General features: G+C 51.5%; 1 protein-coding gene across 1 annotated transcript in view; it reads left to right on the top strand.

Annotated features, from left to right (window-relative positions):
* The window catches only part of PEBP4 (phosphatidylethanolamine binding protein 4), a gene marked incomplete at its 3' end in the record, with an annotated part of 84,221 nt that overhangs the window by 24,090 nt on the left and 34,201 nt on the right, over positions 1-25,930 (top strand). Inside the window, exon 4 of the mRNA XM_084221669.1 lies at positions 17,261-17,359. Within this exon, the coding sequence (XP_084077795.1) occupies positions 17,261-17,359 (99 nt within the window). The remainder of the gene's footprint in view (positions 1-17,260; positions 17,360-25,930) is intronic.

The raw sequence follows: 25,930 nt of genomic DNA, 5'->3' as shown, positions 1-25,930 counted from the left end.
TGCTTTCAATGGTGCTAGAGGGGATCATAGGTGTCCCCTCCCCTCCAGACACAGCTTTAGGGTTATATCTATAGGGGGTGGGCATTTTGAGAGCAGCATTTTCAGTGGGATCAGCTGGATTCTTCCAGAGGTACCAAACCCCAGTTTATTGGGCTGGGACCATGGGTGCTCCATGTTTTAGGCATTGTGGGGTTTTGGGGCACAAATCCTTCCTCATCACCCAGACAAGGTGCCCCTTGCCCAGCTGGAGATGCCTCCAGCCTATCCCAGCAAGAAGCTGGAAATTGGACAAAGAAAAGCAGAAAAAGAGAGATTAAAAAAAAAAAAAAAAGAAAAAAAACCCTAAACAATGATGTTTATTTATTTTCCAATGGGAAAATGAAGTGGGAGAGCTGCAAGGACGTGTTTGCAAACCTGCTCCTGGCAGAGCTCACCCAGAGGAGGCCGGATCCGGATCTGTGGGGCAGGGAGGTTTAATTCCTGTCCTTTCCCGGCAGCTTCCCGCCCGTCCCTGTGCCTGATTAACAGTGACAAGGACAGGATTGCTCTTTTGGTGAGCGCACATGCTCCCCAAACCCCCGGCCATCCCTCAGCCTCGCCTTCCCTTCTTCTGCCTCAATCCCCAGGTTTATTCCGGGGGAAGAGGAGCCTAATCCGCCCTGTAAACTCTGTCACATCCTCATTAATTTGGCCATGTCTCCCTCGCTCGCCTTAGGGAAGCATCACATTTTTAACGAGGCTCCGGGGGGGGAGAAGGGCTTGATTTTGACAGCTGAGGTGGGAAAGGTGCAGCGTCAGGGCTCGGGCTGCTCCGGGGGCCGCGCGCCCTCGGCAGCTCCGCACCGGGAATTTCCTCCCGGCTTCTCCCTTGGGCTGAGGCCGCTGCTCCCCAATTTCCTGGGGGGTTCAAGCTGAGATGGGCACAGACCCTGAGCCCAGGGGTGCTGCTGGTTTGCCACAATTCCATGGGGTTGGCACTGCCAACCTCTAGGAGAACCCCGTGGCTCAGCACCAGCTGCCCTGGCTAATTCTGGCCAATTCTGGGTTTTTCCCCCCCACCATTATTCCTAAATTCAGACATTTTGTAGTGAAATCTCATGGCATGGTCTTAATTCCAAAGAATATTGTGAATATATTCCAAACAGTCTTACATACATGACATATATTCCCAATTAAGTATATTCCTAATATTTTATATATATTATATATTTTCCCAATATTCCAAATATATAATATGTATATTATGTATATTCCCAATATATTATATATATTATGTATTCTCCCAATATTCCAAATATATAATATATATAGAATGTATATTCCCAATATATTATATATATATTATGTATTTTCCCAATATTCCAAATATATTCTAGATATATAATGCATATTCTAAATGTATTATATATATATTATGTATTTTCCCAATATTCCAAATATATTCTGGATATATTATGTATATTCCCAATATATATTATATATATTATGTATTTTCCCAATATTCCAAATATATTCTAGATATATTGTGTATATTCCCAATATATCATATATATTATGTATTTTCCCAATATTCCCAATATATATTATATATAATGTATATTCCAAATATATTATAAATATATTATGTATTTTCCCAATATTCTAAATATATTCTAGATATATTATGTATATTCCCAATATCTTATATATATTATGTATTTCTCCAATATTCCAAATATATTATATATATATATATAATGTATATTCCAAATATATTCCATATATATAATGTATATTCCCGACATTTTATATACAATATTTATATTCCCAATTTATTATACATATTATGTATTTTCCCAATTTATTATACATAATATTTCTATTCCCAATATATTATATCTCTAACACAGGTTTCCTATCCATTTATTTTATATTCCATCTATTTAATGCTGTATCTGGCCCTGCATCCCTGAGTGGTTTTGTGCTCAGGGCGAGGATCCGTGGCTTTTCTGTGCAAGGCCAGTGGCTGATCCATGGGGATCTTGCTCCATCCTGGGAGCTCTTCTAACCCATTCTAATGCAAATGTGCATTAGCTGATAATCAGAATGTTGAGTGGATTATTTCACCCCCAGACGAGCTGCTGCAAGGCACTTTTTATTTTTTTCTCTCTCTTTAAATATATTAAAAAAAAAAAAAATCCAAACCAATCCGCCCTGCCACAAAGAAACCCACACTGGGATTAGGATTGATCCCTGAGGATCTGGGCAGGAAGCAGGATCTGTCTTTTTCCCTCTCGAGGCCATAAATAAATGAAGAGCCACGACCTGGTGACACCCTCTAACAGCTTTATGGCGTGTGCACCGTAATTGCACCAGCAAACATTTGTGTTGTAATTAAAGCCAGGAGCCACCAAACCATGAGAAATCAATTAGAAGGAATCCAGCTTCCCAGCCCTCCTGCCTGTCCTGCTAAGATGCAGCTTCATCCTTTCTCTCTCCCCCCCAAAAAAATCCTACTGAAGGGGTTGATTGCCCTAAATGAGGATTTTTCCTCCCAATCTCCTGGGTGCTGGAGCATCCCTGCCCTGTGGTGTCCCAGCCTCGCTGCTGGTGTTGATTTTGGTGGATTTTGGGAGTGGAGGGGTTGCCCTGGGTGTGTTCTAACATCCATATGGGATGTGGGGTTTTTTTGAGAGGTTGGATGGTTGGGTAAAGGTGCCTGGCTCAGCTCCTGCCAGGAGAAACGTGCAGGAAATGGGTTTGAATTTCAGGGTGTAAACAGGGAAGGGAGATCAGTTCTTAGGAAAAGACCCTGCCATGAGATCTCAGTTAAAAATATTTAGGGATAATGGGAGAAATCTATACCCATCTATCCCCAGAAGGGGCTTTAGGGTTTTTTAGGGTTTGGGTATAAACAGGGAAAGGAGGTCAGCCCTTAGGAACAGGACTCTGCTGTGAGATGTCATTAAAAAATGGTTAGGGATAATGGCAGAAATCTACATCCATCTATCCCCAGAATAGATGGGTTTGGGGTTTTTTGGAGTTTGGTATAAAAAGGGAAGGGCCATCCCACTGCAGATACCTTGGAATGCTGCTGTTGCCTCTGCTCCAACCCCTCAGCATCTTCCCCAAACCCCCTCTCACCCTAGCAGCAGCTTTTGGCTGAACCCATCTTCCCAAAAAATGGGATTTGGCTGGAAGCTGCCACCCCCCATCCTGCTCCAACCACGGGACACTCCACCCACAGAGATCCAACTCCCCCCACGCTCCAGGAGCTCGGAGAAAGGAGCTGAATCCACCAAAACAAACCCTCTCCCTGCACGTGTGGCTGCTTCCCCCGGGAGAGGCTGAAAGAGAGACTGAAGCGCATGTGACAGATGTTAATCGCATCATTTAATGCACTCCTGGAAGGCACTTGGATACAGGGATGGGGAGGAGCAGGAGAATGGAGCATTGTCTCCCATTTCCTGCAGCATCCCCCGGGAATGGATAACCCCAGGATGCGCAGCTCACCCAGGCAGGGAGGGAGGTGGGAATGGCAGAGAGGGAATTTGGGAGTTTGCTGGTGAATGTGCCCGTTTTGGTACAAAAGAGTGATAAAAAAAGGCAGGGAAATTGGTTTTGTTTGTTTTCTAAAGGGCTGTTTGGGGGGAAAAGTGGAGAGGGTGAAATAGGGATGGTGGGATCACTTCTGATCCACAGCCTGGGCCAAACATGGGTACAGGAGAGGGGAAAATGGGGGTTCAGGGATCGTGGGTGGCCCACACCTGAGCATCCCTGGAGCAAATAAGAAATACAGGAGAGGGGAAAGAGGGATGGAGGGATCACACCTGATCCACACTGAGCATCCCTGGAGCAAGCAGAGAATGCAGGAGAGGGGAAATAGGGATGGTGGGATCACACCTGAGCATCCCTGGAGCAAGCAGGGAATGCAGGAGAGGGGAAAACAAGGATCACATCTGATCCACACCTGAATGTCCCTGGAGCAAATAGGGAATACAGGAGAAGGGAAATAGGGATGGTGGGATCACTTCTGATCCACAGCCTGGACCAAACATGGATACAGGAGAATGGAAAATGGGGATTCAGGGATTGTGGCTGGCCCACATCTGAGCATCCCTGGAGAAAAGAGGGGATACAGGAGAGGGGAAATGGGGATGGAGGGATCACACCTGAACATCCCTGGAGCAAACAGGGAATGCAGGAGAGGGGAAAACAAGAATCACATCTGATCCACACTTGAGCATCCCTGGAGCAAGCAGGGAACGCAGGAGAGGGGAAATAGGGATGGTGGGATCACTTCTGATCCACAGCCTGGGCCAAACAGGGTACAGGAGAGGGAAAAATAATGATGGAGGGATCTCACCTGACCCACAAACAGGGAGTACAGGAGAGGAGGAAAGAGGGATGGTGGGATCATTCCTGATCCACACCTGAGCATCCCTGGAGCAAACAGGGAACAGAGGAGAGGGAAAAATAATGATGGAGGGATCTCACCTGATCCACACCTGAGCATCCCTGGAGCAAACAGGGAGTACAGGAGAAGGGAAAATAAGGATTGCACCTGATCCACACCTGAACATCCCTAGAGTACACAGGGAATACAGGAGAGGAGGAAATAGGGATGGAGGGATCACACCTGATCCACACCTGAGCATCCCTGGAGCAAGCAGGGATACAGGAAAGGGGGAAATAGGGATGGAGGGATTTCACCTGACCCACACCTGGGCAGCCCTGGAGCAAACATGGATGCAGGAGAGGAGGAAAGGAGGATGGTGGGAACATGTCTGATCCATATCTGAGCATCCCTGGAGCAAACATGGATACAGGAGAGGAGGAAATAGAGATGGAGGGATCACACCTGATCCATACTTGAGCATCCCTGGACTAGAATTGGATACAGGAGAGGTGGAAATAGGGATGGAGGGATCAGATCTGAGCCACGCCTGAGCATCTCTGGAGCAAACATGGATACAGGAAAGGGGGAAAGAAGGATGGTGGGATCATGTCTGATCCACATCTGAGCATCCCTGGAGCAAACAAGGATGCAGGAGAGGAGAAAAGGAGGATGGTGGGAACAAGTCTGATCCATATGTGAGCATCCCTGGAGCAAACATGGATACAGGAAAGGGGGAAAGAGGGATGGTGGGATCGTGTCTGATCCACATCTGAGCATCTTTAGGCCAAACACAGATACAGGAGAAGGGAAACAGGGATGGAGGGATCATGTCTGATGCACACCTGAGCATCTTTATACCAAACACAGGAGAAGGGAAACAGGGATGGAGGGATCATGTCTGATGCACACCTGAGCATCCCTGCACAGAATGAGAGATACAAGAAGGAGAATTATTGTGGAAGGATCATTCCTGACGCACACCTGAGCATCCCTGGAGCAAACACCTCCTGCTTGGCCTGGGAATGATGAAACCCCACCTGATATCCACCGTGGGTGGGTTGGAGAGGGGAATTGCATTTCCAAGGCAGGAGCAGCATCCCATGGGCTGCTTCCCTGATTGAATTCCCCCTGGGTGACCCGGGAAGGTAATTGAGGCGCAGGGGAGCCGGGGCAGACGGCACCCCCTGGAAATCAGCACCTCCAGGCACCCCCCTGAGCCGGGCAGCAATTGAGGCCAGCTGACTCGAAGGTGCCTAAAAGTAATCAACTTATTGCCTAATAGATTTCTCAGTCATGAATTGCCCGTGCTCCAGATGCCCCCCAATCAGAGCAATTATGGATTTAAATGGAGCTGGAATCCGCGGTGCAGAAAATGCCCGTTTTAGCGGGAGATTGGCCAGAGGTGAGGGACCTGTAACACCCCTGGTAATGAAAGCTCTTCACAGCTTGCCGTGTTCCACCCGGGAATAATTGCTGCAGCCTGTGATACGGGTCCGGCTGCGTTAATGATGCCCTGTTCCTTTTCACAGGACTCATTTCAGCTTTCCCCAGGGTTTTTTTTCAGTTTTGGTTTTGTTGTTTTTTGTTTTGTTTTTTTTTTCCCGGGGTTTCAAAGCGCCGAGGCACGGTGGGAATTAACGCGTTAACGCGGCTGCTGTGGGGCTCGGGGTATTTCCAAATGTTGTTGCCGGGATCCGTTAACAAAGTGCTGGGGATCGGGAGCCTCGGGAAAGGGTGGCTGGAGGGGGATGGAGTGTGACACGGGTGTCATCTCTCCCTCCATCCCAGCTGGGATTTATTCGCCCTGACAGGATGGATTTATCAGAACGAAACGTACATCAGGAATTTAAAAAAATAATAATTAAAAAAATTTGGATTGGAAATAAAACTCCCATTAACTTCCAAATGTAAACCACATCCAAGGGAGACAGTTGGCTTCTCCTCTGAGTTTATTATTAAATATTTTACCAGGGAGGGAAGTTCTGAGCTGAGCATCTTTTCCCTCCTGTTCCTGGCAAGAGCAGTTTGTGTGGAGGGAGGGTGAGCTCTTGGTTGTTTTCCCGAAGCTCTTTCTGGGGGTAGCTGGGTGTAGATTTCTCCCATTATTCCTAGATTTGAACAGCTTTTTAATGAGATCCTAAAGCAGGGTCCTATTCCTAAGTAATATTGGGAATATATCTTCCGATATATCTCTGTCTATCTGGAATATAGTCTATATTTATATATAAATATCTAAATATATATTTATATAAATATATATTTATATAAATATATATTTTGATATATATTATATATATATATAGAATATGTAAACATTATCTGGATAATACACAGAGAATATACAGAGAATATCGTCTATATTTCCATGTAGAATATATCTGAAAACTCTAGAAATAGATATTAATACATACAAATATATCTATTATACATGGGAATAGATATATAATATTGATTCCAAATATATATTATATATTGTATATATATATATATAAAATATATATCGTGTATATATACATAACATAGTGTATATATAGTATATAATGAATAATATATAATGTAGAATGTATAATATGTAATATATTATATATGATACATTATATACCATATATTCTAGAGTATATAATGTATCTTATTGATATATATGTACTATATGATACTATATATATAATATATACTATATGTATCATTTAGTACTATATACTAAATATAGTATTTCGTATTTAGTGTATATTATATCTACTTTATAAGTTATTTTATTTGGTGGATGGGGTGGCAGAAAGGCCCTGTCTGTTCCTGGGGATGCTCACAGCTCGGCAGCAGCAAACTCCGAGCGCCGGGGGTAAATGATGCCGTGGGTGGGTCGGCGCCGCATCCCCAGGGATGGAGCCGCACCGAGCAGCTCCGGCCGCTCCTGAAACGCTTTAATTTCCCCCCAAATGGAACCGAGATCTGCTTTTTTTCCCTCCGTGGCTGCGCTCCCAAGGGACCCCGGGATTAATTTCCTGGGGTGACCCTGGGGGCCGCAGCCGCCTGACCCCTGCCCGGGGGGCGGCGGGGTCGCGGGAGGGAGCGGAGCGGACCCGCGGCCGCTGATAAGGAGGAGCCGGGGGCGCTCGGAGGGTCGGGCAGCTCGGAAATGGCATTTCCACTCGGCTGGAGCCCGCAGCGGCCCCGCCGAGCCGAGATTCAATTACCGGCCCCGGCAGTGTCACCGTCCCCCCGGCCGCCCGCGGCCTCCCCGGGACCCCCCGGTGGCCTCGGGGGCGGCCTCGGGTCCCTGCGGAGGGCTCGGGGTGTGCTGGGGAATGATCAATGAGCTCCGGGGGGTTGTGGTGTTGTGAGATCGCCAGGACGAGGTGAAAGATGAGAATTTGACTTCGTGCTGTCAGAAGGCTGATTTGTTATTTGGTGATATTATATGATGTTAAAAGAATGATATATTAAAAGTATGCTAAAGAAAGGGAAAGGAGACATCAGAAGGCTAGAAAAGAATGAATAATAAAAACCTGTGACTGACCAGAGTCTCAGCACAGCTGGACTGGGATTGGTCATTAAGTTAAAACAATTCACGTGCTGGGTAAACAATTGTCCAAATCACATTCCAAAGCAGCAAAACAGGGAGAAGCTGAAGCTTCCCAGTTCCCCAGGAGAAGAAATCCTGGTGAAGGGATTTTTGATGAAATATCATGGTGGCAGGGGATTGTAGGAATGGGAATTTATCCCTGTAAGGATTCAGGCCGTGGACTTTCTCTCGGAGCAGAGCTGGGGTTTGGTGGCCGTGGTCCCGTGTCCCCCTCCCACACAGGGCATGGGGCAGAGCCATAGGGCCCCATCCATGTCTGGATGATTTTAGGGCTGATCCCAGTGGAGGAGGGGATGGCAGAGAGGCTGGGGAGGTTCCTCTGAGTGCTGGGTGCCGCTGTGAGATTGCTCACAAAGGGCACAGGGACACCTGCGGGGACAGTGGACACGTTCCTGGTGTGGGCCACGCTCAGGTCACCTGGATTTCCCACAGCAGGGTCTGTCCTCATCCCCAGATCCTCCTCCCTCAGAACCACGGAATGGTGGAGGTTGGAAAAGGCCTCCAGGACGGCTGAGTCCCAGCTGTGCCCCATCCCCACCTTGTCACTGAGTGCCACCTCCAGGTGACACCTCCAGGGCTGGGCACTCCAACCCTCCCTGGGCAGTGCCAGGCCCTGAGCCCCCTTTCCATGGGGAAATTCCTGCTGTGCCCACCCTGAGCTGCCCTGGCCCAGCCTGGGGCCGTTCCCTCTGCTCCTGTCCCTGTTCCCTGGAGCACAGCCCGACCCCCCGGCTGTGCCCTCCTGGCAGGAGCTGTGCAGAGCCACAAGGGCCCCCTGAGCCTCCTCTGCTCCAGCCTGAGCCCCTGCCCAGCTCCCTCAGCCCCTCCTGGGAATTCTCCAGCCCCTTCCCCAGCTCCGTTTCTCCCTTTGGGACACTCTGGGACGTGTGCTGGGTGTTTGGCACCATGCACAGCCTCGATCCCAGCCAGGATTGTGACACTGGGATAATTCCACTCGTGCCAGAGCCTGTGAAAATACTCTTTCTTTTCACAGAGCAGAATCTAATCCAGAGGAGAAGAAAACACTCATTATTTAATTTTCCCCAGTGTTTTTGTGTGCTCATGGGATTTTAATGGTATTAATTATTATTTAATTTGCACTTTGGCAATTCATTTGTGCTGAGCTATTCTGGTATTTGAGAGCCAGCGATGCTCAATCCCTTTTGCCTCTCCATTCATGCTGCTGCTCTCCAGCCTTTCTTCCCAGCTATCCATGCCTCCCTCAGTCCCATCCACCTTTCTTCCCAGTACTCATCCTGTCCCATCCAAAGCATCTCCTCTTTGTCCACCTCCCCCTTTATTTGATTTTCTTTATAATCTCCAGCTACCAGACCCCAGCTGGGAAAATCCGAGCAAGGATCCTCAGCTTGGAGTCACAGCATGGAGGAGCTGGGTGTTCCTGGGGCAGAACCCCCCCCATCTGTGGGGCCAACATCCTTCTGTCTCCATGGAAACATCCCTCTATCCCCTCTCAAGCATCCCTAAATCCCCATCCCTTCACTTCATGTGAGGATCCCTAAATCCCCATCCCTCTACCTCCATGAGCATCCATCTCTCGATTCCCCTCTCCATCTCCACACATTGCTAAACATTCTTCCATCCACATTCCACAGCATTCTTCCATTCCATCCTTCCACTGACAGCATCTTCCCAGCCCTCCATCCCCATGAGAGAATCCTTCCTTCTCCACACAGAGCATCCTCCATTCCCGTCCTGTCCCTCCAGCTCCTCACAAGCATCACTCCATGTCCACAGAAGAATTCCTCCATCTCCATGGAGCATTCCTCCATTCCCATCCCTCCATCTCCATGTGAGGATTCCTCTACTCTCATCCCTCCATCTTTATATGAATATTCATCCATTCCCATCCCTCCATCTCCACTGAGCATTCATCCATTATCTCCATGTGAGGATTCCTCCATTCCCATCCCTCCATCTTCATATGAACATTCCTTCATTCCCATCCCTCCATCCATCTCCATTGAGCATTCCTCCATTCCCATCCCTCCATCTTCATGTGAGGATTCCTCTATTCCCATCCCTCCACCTCAATATGAACATTCCTCCATTCCCATCCCTCCATCTCCTTTCATCTCCATGCGAGCATCCCTCCTTTCCATATGAACATCCTTTCATCTTCTCCATTTCCACATCTATTCATCCCAGGTGAGGGTCCCTCCATTCTCCTCCATTCCCCTCCATTCCCATCCTTCCAGCTCCACAGGAGCATCCCTCCACCCCCAGCCCCTCCATTTCTCTGTGAGCATCCTTTGATCCCATGTGAAAACCTCTGCATCCCCATCTCGCCATTTCTGTGTGAGCATCCCTCCATCCCATTCCAGCCTCCCTCCATCCCATTCCAGCCTCCCTCCATCCCATTCCAGCCTCCTCCATCCCATTCCATCCTCTTCCATCCCATTCCAGCCTCCCTCCATCTCATTCCAGCCTCCTTCATCCTATTCCAGCCTCCCTCCATCCCATTCCATCCTCCTTCCATCCCATTCCATCCTCCTTCCATCCCATTCCAGCCTCTCCCCATCCCATTCCATCCTCCTCCATCCCATTCCAGCCTCCCTCCATCCCATTCCATCCTCCCTCCATGCCATTCCATCCTCCTCCATCCCATTCCAGCCTCTCCCCATCCCATTCCAGCCTCTTCCATCCCATTCCAGCCCCTCTCCATCCCATTCCAGCCCCTCTCCATCCCATTCCAGCCTCTCCCCATCCCATTCCAGCCTCTTCCATCCCATTCCAGCCCCTCTCCATCCCATTCCAACCTCCCTCCATCCCATTCCAGCCTCTCCCCATCCCATTCCAGCCTCCTCCATCCCATTCCAGCCTCTCTCCATCCCATTCCATCCTCTCTCCATCCCATTCCAGCCTCTCTCCATCCCATTCCAGCCTCTCTCCATCCCATTCCATCCTCTCTCCATCCCATTCCATCCTCTCTCCATCCCATTCCAGCCTCTCTCCATCCCATTCCATCCTCTCTCCATCCCATTCCAGCCCCCTCCATCCTCATCCTCACATTTCCAAGCCAGCCTCCCTCCATCCCCCTCCATCCCCGCCACTTCCCCAGATAATGAGAGCGAGTTTAAAAAACTTAAAGCCTCTTCCTGCCCGCGGTGAGTGACACAAATGGAGTTCATATTTAATCATCTGTTAACTCGTTGTCTATTATAGCTCTTTAATAGCACCAGAGATATTCTTAATGAAGCATGATTTAAGGTATTTACAGCTCTAGGACCGACAGACATCACTCACAGTGTGCAGGTAATGAGGCGTAAAACAGCTCTGGAAACCGTAAAAATGGGAGAGAGAGAGCGAGGAGGGAGAGAAAGCAGGCGAGGAGTTCGGAGCTGAATTGTTCCAGGGTTTGTTTTAAAATGTTTAGGCATTTAAAGTCATTTCAGCTTCGCCGAGGTGTCTGGTAGCACCGAGTTCAGCAATTCCCAGCGCTGAGAACCCCTGCCTTGCCAGGAGGGGTCTGCCCCCCGATGCTCCCGAGCTGAGGCATCTCAGGAATCACGGGAGGGAGCAGGGAAAAAGCTTTTGAGGGTCCCCAAGGGCCTCGTGGGTGCATGGGAGCAAAGCCTGGAATTTCTGGGTGCAGTTTCCCCTTTGTTTTCCCACTTGGTGGCACAGCTCACTGAGGGGACACCATGACCCTTCCCTTTGCCCGCCTGCAAATGCCACCCCTGTGCAACGCTTTTATTTTCTTATTTTTTTTTTCCCCCAGAAAAAAAAAATATATATAAAAATTAAAAAACCCATCAGAACCCAAGCCAAGTTTTGCAAAATAATTTGTGACGGAGGTGCCATTCTGCATCAAAATATTGTGTAGAAAATGTCAAATGTCACCAATCCATGTGTCCCCCCGCGTGATAGTAATTGGGCTGGAAGGCTGCGCTCTGCCACCGCGGCCGCTGGCCGCCTCCTCCTCCTCCTCCTCCTCACCCTCGGCTCGGGAGATGTGTCGCTTCCCGAGTCCGTCCCGGCTGCCCCGCCCGCGGAGCGGGGCCGGCCGCGGTGTCCCCAGCCCGGGGACGAGAGCGCGGTGCTCATTAGGCTGGAGCGGTGACAAACAGCTCCTGGGGAAAAGGGGGGCACGGGGGCAGCTGGAGCGGGCTGGAGAGGCTCTCGGGGTGTGGATTCCCTCCTGGATTTGGGACGTGTGGCCCCATTCCCTGGTTTTCTCCCCTTGAGGATTTTGGTGGAATCCTCTCTATTTGGGGAGGCCAAAGCAGAAGCACAGTGGGGTCTCTGATTGAGGAATCACAGCCTGTTGCTCCCCTCCCTCCCTAAAAGTGCTCCAGGGGCACTGTCACCTGCATTTCCAGCACCATGGACCCTTTGGAATATTTATCCCACTTTCTGCCTGGCTGTGTTGGGTGTGTACCACCCCCACTGCTGTTTTATTGCTTTCAGACCAAATAATCCATTCCTTTAAGCATCCCAAACCCTTAATCTGGGAACAAACCTTTCACACACACTCCTTAACCACCCTGGATGAATCAATCCTCATTAGGACATTAGGCTGCATAAATATTTGGCCGCTGAGGGAGCCCCAAGGGAGAGCAGAGGGATGGGGAGAGTTGGAAATTCAATGAAGTTCCCTTTGGCAGCGGGAGCCAGGCCTGGGAGAGTTGGGTCAAGCCTTCAGCCGGTGCCACTTGTCCCCTTGGGCAAGTCCTGCGGAGCAGGGTTAATTTTGCTGACCTATTTTGTTTTTTGCTCGTGGAAGTGGCGAGGTGCAGGTGGAGAGGGAGGAGGTGAAATCCTGCCGTGCTCGGCAGCTCCTTCCCCGAGCCACAGCACAACTCGGTCGCAAACAATTTCTGTGCCGCCGAGGAAGGAGCTGGAATTTCTCTCTGGCGAGGCAGCAGCAGCAGAATTGCGAAGCCGGTGCCTGTTATAGAAACTTTTTAGTACTGGGGACAAGCCAAGAAAAAAGCCCAGATTGATCTCAAATCTCAGCTGGTGCTGGCGGCGCTTCCCCCTCCGACTCCTGCGCTGGTGGGACGCGAGCTGGACCCTCCGAGCATCCCTGAGGAGAGCTGGGATGCTTCCCAGCCTTCTGGGTACTCTTCCCAGCTCCCTGCCCAGCCAGGAGCTCCTACCCTGCTCTGGAAAGTGATTTTGGGATAGATTGAGGGTTTTTTGTTTGTAATTGCAGCTCTTCCCTGGCTCCATCCCCCTGTCCCATCTCCACCAGTGGGACCAGCCTGGATCATCTCATGCCATCAAAATCCTTCACGGCAGGACAATCCAGGCTGGGGCAATGCCAGGCTGCAGCTCCCGGGGAGGTGAAAGGTTTTTTGGCTCAGATACCATCACAACCTGTCCGTGATTTTCATGATTCCCTTCAGCACCCAGGGAAATTCCTTAGGAGCCGTCAAAGGATGTGGTGGCGATGGGGCAGCTGGAAATTTCACCTCATCCCTTGAGGGGTGAGGGGCTGGTGCAGGGAGCACCCTGTGCTGTGGGTGTGCACAGCTCTGAGGGCCGGGGGAGCTGGGAGGATCCAGACTGGATCCATCCAAACCTGTTCATCCCCACGTTGGGAAGCAGGCGCTGGGGCTTGGCCCAGTTTTGGGATGGAATTCCTACAGCAAAGCTTGGGCACCATCCATCTCCCCTTCACAGAATAAAGCCCATTTTAATCCCTTTTTCCTCCATGCCCTGGATAAACGGATGCCAGCGGGATGGACACACCAGCACAGCCACCCCTGGGCTCATCCAGCTCCGTGCCCAGCCCGAGCTGGGTTTCCCTGGCAGGGCAGAGCCCCGGGGCCGCCCCGGCGCCGCCGAAACCGCCGGAGCACTGCATGTGTGCCGCTTCCATGTGCGCTGGTTTCCAAGGAAACCGCTCGCTCTACATGTGTGTCACTTAACACCCTATTTGCTTTCATTTGGATAAGTCTTTAATTCCTGTGCAGCCCCGGCTCGGCGGGATCTGTTGAGCTCCATGTGTATCCTCGGCGCACAAAATCCCTCTCCTGCCCGCCTGCCTCTTGGAAAAGTCGCTGCCTGCTCGGAGCGACTTTCCTAAACCTGTGCCTAATTGGAGCAGCTAATGCTTTCTGCAGGAATAACTGGATATTTCGCTGCTGCTTCTCCTCTAGAAACAATTAGCAGGGGAAAACATGGAATGCAGGGCTCTCGTCACCTGCCACCAGCTCTGCTGCTCCAGCTTTGTGTCAGGTGGAGGAGCAGGGCAGGGACGCCCCTTCCCGGGGGTGTGGGGGGCAGAGCTGGGCGGTGCAGGTGTGGATTTGAGTGCTTGGCAAGGCAGCAGCTCCTGTCAGTGGTTAAATGTTGATTTTAAAGTGTCCTGGGCAGAGGAAGCGGGGAAGGGTGACCCAGTTGGTGTCACACATCAGCCTGGAGAAGGGACGGAGCCAGGGAGAGCTCAGAGCCCCTTCCAGGGCCTGAAGGGGCTCCAGGAGAGCTGGAGAGGGACTGGGGACAAGGGATGGAGGGACAGGACACAGGGAGTGGCTCCCACTGCCAGAGAGATGGGATATTGGGATGGAATTCCTGGCTAGGAGGACGGGAAAGGGCTGGGATGGAATTCCCAGGGGAGCTGGGGCTGCCCCTGGATCCCTGGAAGTGTCCAAGGCCAAGCTGGAGCCTCTGGGACAGTGGAAGGCGTCCCTGCCCAGGGGATGGAACTGGATGGAATTCCAGTTCTCTTCCCAGCCAAACCATTCCATGATCCCATGACACCGACAGGACACACTGGGTGCTGCACTCCAGCAGCTCCTCCATGTCTTGGGCCAAGCAGGAACGAATGACAAAGCTCTGGGGGTGTTTCTCAGCCCAAAATTTTCGTTTGCAGCGTCCCAAAGTGGCTTTTCCTTCCCTCTCCCCCTTCCTCCCTTCCCTTTGCACAGCAAGATGCCTCCTGTTCTTGTGCACTGGAGGAATTTTCTGATCTAAAGCCACTTCCCTCCTCTCCCAAAATCCCTGGGGCTTGTAAAGCCGAGCAGCTCCCGTGTCACTCGGGGCTGGCTCCCGTCTGCAGCCCTGACAGCAGCTAATGCTGTTAGCCTGTGTCGAGGAGGGATTTCAGCATCAAAAACCCCCAAATCACCGCACTCGGGCCGCTCTGCTGCGTGCAAGCTGTTCCAAACCATCCCCCCCTTGTTTGGGGGTGCCTGGGATGTCACACAGGGGGTTTTGGGGTGGCTCTGGGGGGCTGCTCCACCTCGGGAGCGGCGCAGGATGAGCAGCCTGGATTAACTCGGCTCGGGGAGGGCTTTGCTATCTTTAGGTGGAAGGTGAGGAGGGATTGTGGCTCTCAGGGTGGCCGGCAGGTGAGGAGAGAGAAAAATCCCCCGGGGCCAGCCCTGCTCAGGGCACTGACCCCAGCTCCTGTCCCCACCGGGGTCTGCCCTGCCAGCCCCCGGCCGCGTGCGCCGTCACCTTTCTAGGCCACAATCTGTCCCCAATTCCAAGCCTGCTGTTAGCTTCACTTGCACTCTATTCTCGTGTTTGCTGTTATTTTTTAACACTTTTTTTTTTTTTCGTCCCCATTTTTTTTTCCCTTTTTTATTTTTTTAATAATTTTTTTTTTTTTTGCATAAAAACACTATCCTCTCCCCAGAGCCTGCCTGGAGCGAAGGCATGGTCTGTACAACTGCAATTATTTCGAAGAACAGATGGAGTGAGGAGCAGAAAGTCTGTTAATAGTAATAGAAATGCTACATGTTAACCTGGACAGCACACGATGACAGTCCCATGACTACACGTTCTGTTCCCACCAGCTGGGCTCCGAGCGGAGCCGAGAGATTCAGAAACGCCGAGCTCGGCTCCGCACCCTCCCCAAAGTTAGAGCTCAAATTCCTTCACACTTCCAGCGTAGGGTTTTTGGGTTGTCGGGCTTCTTCTCCCCCTCCCCTCCTCCTCTTTCCTATTAAACGCTGATTTCGGCGCTGTTAAGGAATTTTGCTGCTTCTTCCCCTTTTTTTTTTTTTTTTTTTTTTTTCTCTCAGCCGGCTGCAGCTGGGAGCGTGGTGGGGACGGTGGTGGCGGCTCAGCCTCGAGGTCCTGACCTTCAGCCTCACGTGGTGATGCCAGCACGGCCCCTTTCCCACGCTGGCATCTGCAGGCTCGGTGTAATTCCCTAATTCCCCCACCCCGGGCGATGCCAGGCTGGGATTTGCGGAGCGGGGCAGCGGCGCTGCCGGGCGGGGCACTTTGAGCGAGTTTGGGATTTTCTCTGCAACTGTTGCAAGCTAAATGGGTTGAAATCCACATTTTTTAGTTAAAAGCGGTGCTCCCTGTGGAGGTGGAGTCTTCAAGAGGTTTATGAGATGTGTGCGATGCCAAGGGAGGGAGGGACAGGTTATGGCAACACCCCAGGGGCTCTTTGCCTCTTTACCCCAACCAGAGGTTGGGAAACGGAGCAAAAATATTGAGTCAGCCTCAGGAACCTCACTGTGCACATCCCTGCCAGGTTTCACAGGGCAGGGGACGCAGCCACAGAGCTCCAGCTAATTCCAGTGGGAATGGCAGGGCTAAATCCCAGGGCTGTTTGTGAGAGCCCAGCCCCCGGGGCGGCTGGAGCGGAGCCTGGCTCCCTGACAGACGCACCTGGAGCTTTTATTCGGATATAGATCCCTTAATCTGCCTGCTTGAGGGATAATCTGGTGCCTGAGGTCCTGCCAAATCCCTGGAGATCAGCAGGTTTTCCTTTCAGAGGTCACTTCCAACCCAGCTCCATCCTCAGCAGACCAAATGATCCACGTGGGCTCCGTGCTGGTGGCACCTTTGGGTGCTGGGGACCCTCAGTGAGGGCCTGGGCTGGGGGCTAAACCAGTGTTATCCATCAATCCCAGCTCTTTACCCTATTTCATCACCCAGGAGTGGTAGCTGACCCCCAGGTGCTGCTTGTTGCAGCATCCCAGGAACATCTTTTGGTTATTTTGGGATGTTTGGGGCAGAGTTTGGCTCCCCACAGCCACTCCCATGGAGGATGGGGTACCCAGCTCGTCCCCATCCAACCCTGGATCCCAAAAATACCAGAGTGGCTGCAATCCTGTGCCACAGCGGGATGTGATGAGAGGCAGAGGGAATTCTCCTTGGTGCCTTTTCTTTGGAGGAGGCAAATCCTACATTTTTCCTCTGGAAAGATTTGGGATTAAATCCCCCCCAGCGCGTTCGTGGCCTCCCCTGGCGCCCATTCCTCTCTCACCTCTGGGATGATACCACCAGAGGGCTCCTGCTGGGAAAGAGTGGGAAAATGTGGATTTGGGGGCTTTTTGCTGACAGCATCCCCCTCTCCTCTCTTGCAGAACAAGAAATACGTCCTGGTGATGGTGGACCCCGACGCTCCCAACAGAGAGAACCCCCGGCTCCGCTTCTGGAGGCACTGGCTGGTCACCGACATCCTGGTGAGTGCCTGGGGGTCACTGCCAAGCATCCAGGGAGGGCTGAGATCCCACAGGGTGCCAACTCCTCCTGGGATCATTCCCAAGCATCCAGGGAGGGCTGGAATCCCATGGGATGCAAACTCCTCCCGGAGAAACCCCGGAGGGGAGGACGAGTGTTTGCCAGAGAAATGTAAATGGTGCTGGGGGTGTAGGTAGGGAAGTGCTTCCTCAGGCTATAAAGAGCCAGGCTGGTCCAAAAATATTGCTGCTTGGGTTTTGGGTTTTTTTGTTGGTTTTTTTTTCCCTCCTTCTCCTAAGGAAATGCTGGAAAAAAAACCCAAAAAACACTTTGCCAACTCCCCACCACCGGTTTTCTCTGTGGAGACGACGCGTCCTTCCAAACAGCTCCTGCTGCTGGTTGGGTTTTGGGCTTTAAAAAAGTGGGTTTGGTGAAAAATCTCAGTTACTTTTCTAGTTGTTGAAATTTTTTTTTTTAATATATTAAAAATGGTTTGAATTCAGTGAGAAAACAAGGGGGGAAATGAGTTTGGGATGAATTGTGGCACTTCCCAGCACTGCGTCCTTGGGATGAGTCCTTCTCCCTGTCCCAGTGTGTCGTGGCTTTGCTCCCAGAAATATTTTTGGAAAACAGTTTTACCCCTTCCTGCTTGTTTTTATGTCTTCAGAAAATGAGATGTTGCAGCCTTAAATCAATCTAACTGATAATCTGGGTACTAAAGCCTAATTAAGATATCAATTAATTTGCAGCGTGCATTTAACAAGAAATATCGCGTCGTTCTCCTCTATTATTCTCTGAAATTACTGCTGAGGGCTCTTTGTACAGATACCTTAATTAGACTTTTTATTGTTAATGGGCATATTAAGCAAATTAAAACAGGATATTAATACTTTCCATGAATTCCATAATTGGCTGAAAAATAGGAAGCATCGGGAATAATTGCAGGAATTTGTGTACAGGGCTTGGGTTTTTTTTTTTTTTTATGTTGTTTTGTGTTTTTATCCTTCACAGAAAACCCTTCTGCATTTCTAACAACAGGGTCCTGAAAGTCTCTCATTAATTTTAATATTTACCAAACGCAAAGGAGCCCAAGCTCCTGTGTTTCCTTCTGTACACAGATCCTTCGGAGCCGTTCCCTCTTGCTAATTATTGTGGTTTTCCTCTTTTTTTTTTTCTTTTTTGGAGTGTAAAATCCTTTAAGCAAAGAAGGGAAATGTGGGATTCAAACCTTCAGCACAAATGGAAGGCGGGATTTTTTTCCCCTGGCGTTTGGGCGATGCCATTTGTGATCTCTAAGGTCAAAAATTCTGTGTTAGGCCATGAAAGAGGGCAGGAAAAAGGAGATTTTTGGGGAGGGAAAAGGGTTTTTCCTATCTGCCAGGGATGGGGTGGATCCCAGCCCCAACAATTCCTCAAGCTTTCTTATCACGAGATAAATACATTTATAAATATAAACACACATATCCAAGCAGGGATTTGGCCTCGGTGCTCTTGATGGTCCCTTCCAACGTGAGATATTCCCTGATTCCATGCAATATTCTATATAAAACCTATATATTGATATGATCCCTATAATGATGGGATAAATATATCCCCTCCATCTCCCGTGGGTGTGTGTATACGTGTCTCTCCTCTACACACACAGAAACGCGGATAAATCCCCCAAATCCCACAAATGCCCAATAAACCACCAAAAACCATCCCCATCCCATGAGGACACGGGAACCAAACCCCCCTCAGCTCGGTGCCCGTGGCTGGGGGGGCGGTGGGGGGGTCCTGGCGTGTCTGGGAGGAGTTTCCCCGATCCCCCAGCCCCAAACCCGGGTGCGGAGCCGGCGGGCTCAGCCACATGGTGTCTCGTTGAGATGCAGATCCTTGGGGGGATATGGGAGTCTTGGCTCCGAGGAGCTTCAGCTGACAGCCTTATTTGCACACTGGCTCTAAAATAACCGTGTAGGCTTTACATGACACCTTCTGTTGCTTTGGTGCAGAGAGGGGCTTGCAAGTGCCTTTCTCCGGGAGGGATGGGGCGGCCGGCGCTGTGCCGGGGGGCTGGCGGAGCCTCCGCGCCCACTGGCGCCCCGGTGTCACCCCAGCATCGCCCAGTGTCACCCCAGCGACAAGCCAGAGTCACCCCAGTGTCACCCCAGCACCACCCAGTGTCACCCCAGCACCAAGCCAGAGTCACCCCAGTGTCACCCAGTGTCACCCCAGCATCGCCCAGTGTCACCCCAGCACCAAGCCAGAGTCATCCCAGTATCACCCAGTGTCACCCCAGTATCACCCAGTGTCACCCCAGCACCAAGCTAGAGTCACCCCAGTGTCACCCAGTATCACCCCAGCACCAAGCCAGAGCCACCCCAGCATCGCCCAGTGTCACCCCAGGATCGCTCAGCAGTGCTTGGTACCACCCCAGTATCACCCAGCATCACCCAGCAGTGCTTGGTACCAACCCAGTATCAGCCAGTGTCACCCCAGTGTCACCCCAGGATCGCTCAGCAGTGCTTGGTACCACCCCAGTATCACCCAGCATCACCCAGCAGTGCTTGGTACCAACCCAGTATCAGCCAGTGTCACCCCAGCATCAAGCTAGAGTCACCCCAGTATCACCCAGTGTCACTCCAATGTGCCCAGCATTGCCCAGCAGTGCTTGGTACAAACCCAGCATCACCCCAGTGTCACCCCAGTATCACCCAGTGTGACCCCAGCACCAAGCCAGAGTCACCCCAGCATCGCCCAGTATCACTGCAGTGTGACCAGCAGTGCTTGGTACCACCTCAGTATCACCCAGTGTCACCCCAGCACCAAGCTAGAGTCACCCCAGTGTCGCCCAGTGTCACTGCAGTGTGCCCAGCAGTGCTTGGGTACCACCTCAGTATCACCCAGCATCATCCAGCAGTGCTTGGTACCAACCCAGTATCACCCAGTGTCACCCCAGCATCGCCCAGTGTCACCCCAGCACCAAGCCAGAGTCACCCCAGTATTGCCCAGTGTCACCCCAGCACCAAGCCAGAGTCACCCCAGTATTGCCCAGTGTCCCTCCAGTGTGCCCAGCAGTGCTTGGTACCACCCCAGTGTCACCCAGTGGTGCTTGAATACCACCCCAGTATCACCCCAGTGTCACTCCAGTGTGCCCAGTATTGCCCAGCAGTGCTTGGTACCACCCCAGTATCGCCCAGTGTCACTCCAGTGTGCCCAGTATTGCCCAGCAGTGCTTGGTACCACCCCAGTATCACCCAGTGTCACTCCAGTGTGCCCAGTATTGCCCAGCAGTGCTTGGTACCACCCCAGTATCGCCCAGTGTCACTCCAGTGTGCCCAGTATCGCCCAGCAGTGCTTGGTACCACCCCAGTATCACCCCAGTATCACCCCAGTATCATCCAGCATCACCCCAGAATAACCCAGCCGTGCTTGGTACCACCCCAGTATCACCCCAGTATCACCCCCGTATCACCCCAGTATCACCCAGTGTCACTTCAGTATTGCCCAGCAGTGCTTGGATACCACCCCAGTGTCACCCCAGTGTTGCCCAGCACCACGAGGGTATCACCCCAGCATCACCCAGCATCATCCCAGTATTGCCCAGCATCACTCCAGCATCAGCCAGCATCACTTGGGTATCATCCCAGTATCACCCAGCATCCCTTGGGTATCACCTCAATATCACCCAGCATCACTTGGGTATCATCCCAGTATCACCCAGCATCCCTTGGGTATCACCTCAATATCACCCAGCATCACTTGGGTATCATCCCAGTATCACCCAGCATCCCTTGGGTATCACCTCAGCTTCACCCAGCATCACTTGGGTATCATCCCAGTATCACCCAGCATCCCTTGGGTATCACCTCAGCATCACCCAGCATCCCTTGGGTATCATCCCAGTATCATCCAGCATCCCTTGGGTATCACCTCAATATCACCCAGCGTCACTTGGGCATCCCCCCAGCATCACCCCAGTATCACCCAGCATCACCTGGGAATTGCCCTGGCTTTGCCCCAGCATCCCCCAGGAATCACTTGGGCATCACCCTGGCATCCCCTCATCATCACATGGGTGTCACTCTGGCATCAGCCCAGCATCCCTTGGGTACCACCCCAGCATTCCTTGGGTGTCAGCCCAGCATCTCTTTGGTAACACCCCATCTCCCCCCAGCATCACCCCAGCATCTCTTGGGTATCAGCCCAGCATCCCTTGGGTATCAGCCCAGCATCCCTTGTGTGTCACCCCAGCATCCCTTGGGTACCATCCCAGCATCCCTTGGGTACCACCTAAGCATCCCTTGGGTACCACCCCAGCATCCCTTGGGTACCACTCCAGCATCCCTTGGGTATCAGCCCAGCATCCCTTGGGTGTTACCCTGGCATCTCTTGGGTACCACCCTGGCATCCCTTGGGTATCAGCCCAGCATCCCTTGGGTACCACCCTGGCATCCCTTGGGTGTCACCGCAGCATCCCTTGGGTATCAGCCCAGCATCCCTTTGGTGTCACCCCAGCATCCCTTGGGTGTTACCCTGGCATCTCTTGGGTACCACCCTGGCATCCCTTGGGTATCAGCCCAGCATCCCTTGGGTACCACCCTGGCATCCCTTGGGTGTCACCCCAGCATCCCTTGGGTATCACCCTAGGATCCCTTGGGTACCACCCTGGCATCCCTTGAATATCACCCCAGCATCCCTTGGGTGTCACCCCAGCATCCTTTGGGTACCACCCTAGCATCCCTTGGGTATCAGCCCAGCATCCCTTGGGTATCAGCCCAGCATCCCTTGGGTGTTACCCTGGCATCCCTTGGGTGTCACCCCAGCGTCCCTTGGGTACCACCCCAGCATCCCTTGGGTGTCACCCCAGCATCCCTTGGGTACCACCCCGGCATCCCTTGGGTGTCACCCTAGCATCCTTTGGGTGTCACCCCAGCCTCCCCCCAGCATCACTTGCGCATCGCCCTGGCATCCCTCCGGCATCACCCAGGCTTTGCTATCCCCCAGTTTGGAGGGAAGCAGCTCCAGCAGCACTAAATGCCACTCCTGGGTGCTGCAGTACTTTGGCACGCCACCAGCTTTGGGGTTTGGCTCGGGATTTGCTCTCCCAGGTGGGTTTTGGGGATGGAACCATCCCATCCCCTCGGCGCCGCTCGCCGTTCCTTATCAGCCGCTGCTCCGTCGCCGCTCCGATTGTCAAACACGAGAGATGCTTTCACTCCTATTCAAAATAATTTAAATAAAAATGTTGCTACAAAGTGGAATAATATCTTTTGATGAATGTTTTTAAAGCCCTTTAGGTTTTCATGGTAATTTGCAGTGTAAAATTATTTAGAGATAAGAGCCAAATTAGCTCTTATAGGCGGAGGTCGATATGTCCCGTTATCCATGGAAGCAGTGTTTAAATATAATCAGCCTTTACTCTAATGCAGCATAATTGTTCATTTGAAATAGCTTTTTTTTTCTCTCTTTTTTTTTTTTTTTACTCCATTCAATGAGTCATTAAAATATTCAAAGGATAATGCAGTGAATTGGAAATGAATTTATCACATTATCCTGTACATACTGTAGAGCATCAGGTAACCAGGCAGAGTCGGAACCGGTTTACAGCAAATCCCTGGTAAACAAGGTTTTCCATTTTGTATTCAGTGGGGAAAGAAAAAGAAGGGAGAAAATACTGCCCTTCAAATGGAAAGCTTTCCATCTTTATTCCCCCTCCTCGGGGAGGAGGAAGGGGGAGGGCGAGAGCAGTGAATTTGTACTCCACTAAAGCCTCGCCGCTTTAACTTTATTTTTATCAAAATATGTTTGTAACAGAAAGTCGTTATGGAAACGGGTTCTGCCAGCCGGGAGAAATCCTGCGCCAGGATGGAACCGAGCGGGACCCGCCGGGCTCTGCCGCTACCAGCGCCCCTTGGATCGCCCTCAAACCCCTTCCCAGGGCAGGGGGCTGGGGAAACTGAGGCACGGAGCCGCCACAGGCAACTCTGGGGTCGCACAGGGGGAGTGCATCCAGTGTTTTTGAAGGAGAGCCATTCCCACCCATCGCTCACCCCGGCCTTCCCCCACTGCGGGTGCAGCTCCAGCCCCTCCTGTGGCGTTGTAGGGCAGAGTGGGGATCCCAGGGATGGGCACTGGCGCCTTTGGGTGCAGAGGGATGGTGGCACCGCCGTCCCCAGAGGTGCTGGCAGCGCTGCTGGCCTTCCCCGCCGTGTCTTCCCCAGCGGTGGCCGCGCTGTCACCGCGCGCGGCGTCGCCGTTGATAAACAGGCTCCGGGTTGCAAGTGTCACCATAGAAACAGGTGCTGTCTTAAGCAAACAAGGGCTTTATTAACCTTAAAAATTATGGGGTTTTTGCACCAGGGAAAGATGGAAATGGAGCTGCAGGGAGCGGGCTGCCCGCCCGTGCCCGTGGCCCTGTCCCCTGGCTCCGTCCCCATCCCACAGGGACATGTGCTCTGCGGGAAACTTTTCCTCTGGAGCACATGGAACTCGGCTCCAGCCTCTCCAGAATGCTGGATTTATCAAAATTCAGAGAGATCAGCTGTGAATTGCTGGCTGCTGCCCTTCCAGCTCCTCAGCTGCTGGTTGAAGAGTTGTAGGGACACTTTGGGGGGACTTTTGCCAAGCACTCGTGATCCAGGTGCATTCACCATCCCAGCAGGAGAAAAAAAGTCAGGGCAAGGAATGATTTTAATCATTAATTGATGCTAGGGGGGGAAATATCATCTTTTGGGTACCCTGCAGACAGGGGGCTTCCACATTTGAGGTGCTGGGGCAGCTTTCCTTGCCTGTGCCATGCAGCATCCATGGTTCCCATGGATCCCTGGAATTGTGGGATCGCTGATCCCCGCCTTGCTGGGAGGGGGAGAAGGGGCAGATGTAGGAGTTGGTGCCCTGCTATTGTTCCTCCTCGCTGGAGCCCTCTCGACTCTGCTTTTTGGTGATGAAACCGAGGGTTTGAAAGGGAAAGAACAGAGGGAAATGTTGGTTTAATTGATGACTTGGCTCCTCGGAATACTCAGTTCCCTGGTGTGAGTTTCTGTCGTTGCTCGTTAATGAAGCCTTTATTAATAAAAGAAATTTAAAAAAAAAACCAAAAAACCAAAAAACAACACAAAGTAAGTAAAGAGACTGCAGCTCAGGGGGAAGTTTTCTTTGCTCTCCAAGCTGCTATGGAAGGAATTCTTCCCTGTGAGGCCCTGGGATGGATTTCCTAGAGAAGCTGTGGATTCCTGGAAGTGTCCAAGGCCAGGCTGGACAGGGTTTGGAGCAACCTGGCACAGTGGAAGAGATTTCAGGTCCCTTCCCACCCAAACCACTCTTGATTTCATGAATTTCTCATCCTGAGAAATGTTTGAAGGGAGATCCTGTGCCTGGAAGGAGGTTGTGGACGGGCAGGGACCAGTTTCTTCCCCCAGATGTCAAATGACAGGACAGAAGTGGTGCCAGGAGAGCTCTAGGTTGGATATTGGGCAGATTTTTTTGCCTGTGAAGGTTGTCCAGCCCAGGGCAGTGCTGGGGTCACTGTTCCAGCAGGGATTTTAAAGCCACGTGGATGGATGTGGCACTTGGGGGCATGGTTTGGAGCTGGCCCTGGCAGCGCTGGGGGATTGGTTGGACTGGCTGATCTTGGAGGGCTTTTCCAACCCAAACAATTCCATGATTCCATCGGTGCTGGGCTGCTGAGGGTTGATCCCACTGCTGTCACTGCTTCCCACCCCACAGGAGCTGCTGGCTCAGCTGCCCTGCTCGGCTTTGTGCTCACCTGGAGTGTAATTAACGCTCCCAGGTAATTGCACTCCCAAAGCCCCTGAGAGAGCTGTCACTGAGCTATTCCCACTGGCACAGCACACGTGGCTCTGCTGAATTTTGGGAATGGCCATCCCGCAGCAGGGCCAGGGAGGATGGAGACTGCTGCTTGCAGCATTTGGGGAGGAGGAAAAAGGGGGAGAGCACCCCAAAATCTCCCTTCCTTCTGGGAGGGAGGGTAGGGCTGGCCTGGGACAGCAGCCATGGCTTTGCTCCCTGGCTCATCCCTTGGGAATGCTGCTCCCTCCTCCTGGGATGCCTTTTAGGATGATTATCAGGGATCCCTGACGAACAGGGGTGTTAACGATGGCTCCAGAGGCTCCTGGAGCTGCTGGGATTTATCCACACCCCAGCCTCGTCCTGACCCTGCCATTCCCTAGGGATGAATTCAGGGTGAAGCCACAGAGCCTGCCAGGTTTGGGGGTTATTTGGGATTTTCCACACTGGCCAGGAGTTGCTCCCTCTGCTCCGTGTCCACAGCAAGGATCGTTATCTAGATGGGAATTCAGGTTTTTTTCCCCACGATGCTTCTGTTTCATTTAACATGCAGAGGCTACTAATTTGTCACAATTCAATAAAGCCAAGGTTACAAACACTCTGGCTGCTGTTTATTTAAACGATGGTTTGTTAATTAGCTCCTCATAACGAGGAGAGAATAAATCAGATAAAACCTACCAAAAAAAAAAAAAGATGGCAGGGAGAGATTTCACAGATTAATTTTATTTTCCAGCTGAGGTATTCCTGGCAGCCAAGCTCCCACTTCCATCCCAAGCTGCTTCCTT

This window comes from Fringilla coelebs (genome assembly GCF_963513975.1).
Source record: "Fringilla coelebs genome assembly, chromosome: 26".
NCBI classification, from domain to species: domain Eukaryota; kingdom Metazoa; phylum Chordata; class Aves; order Passeriformes; family Fringillidae; genus Fringilla; species Fringilla coelebs.
The sequence above is the reverse complement of the archived record's forward strand: the minus strand, read 5'-3'. Positions and strand labels throughout refer to the sequence as shown.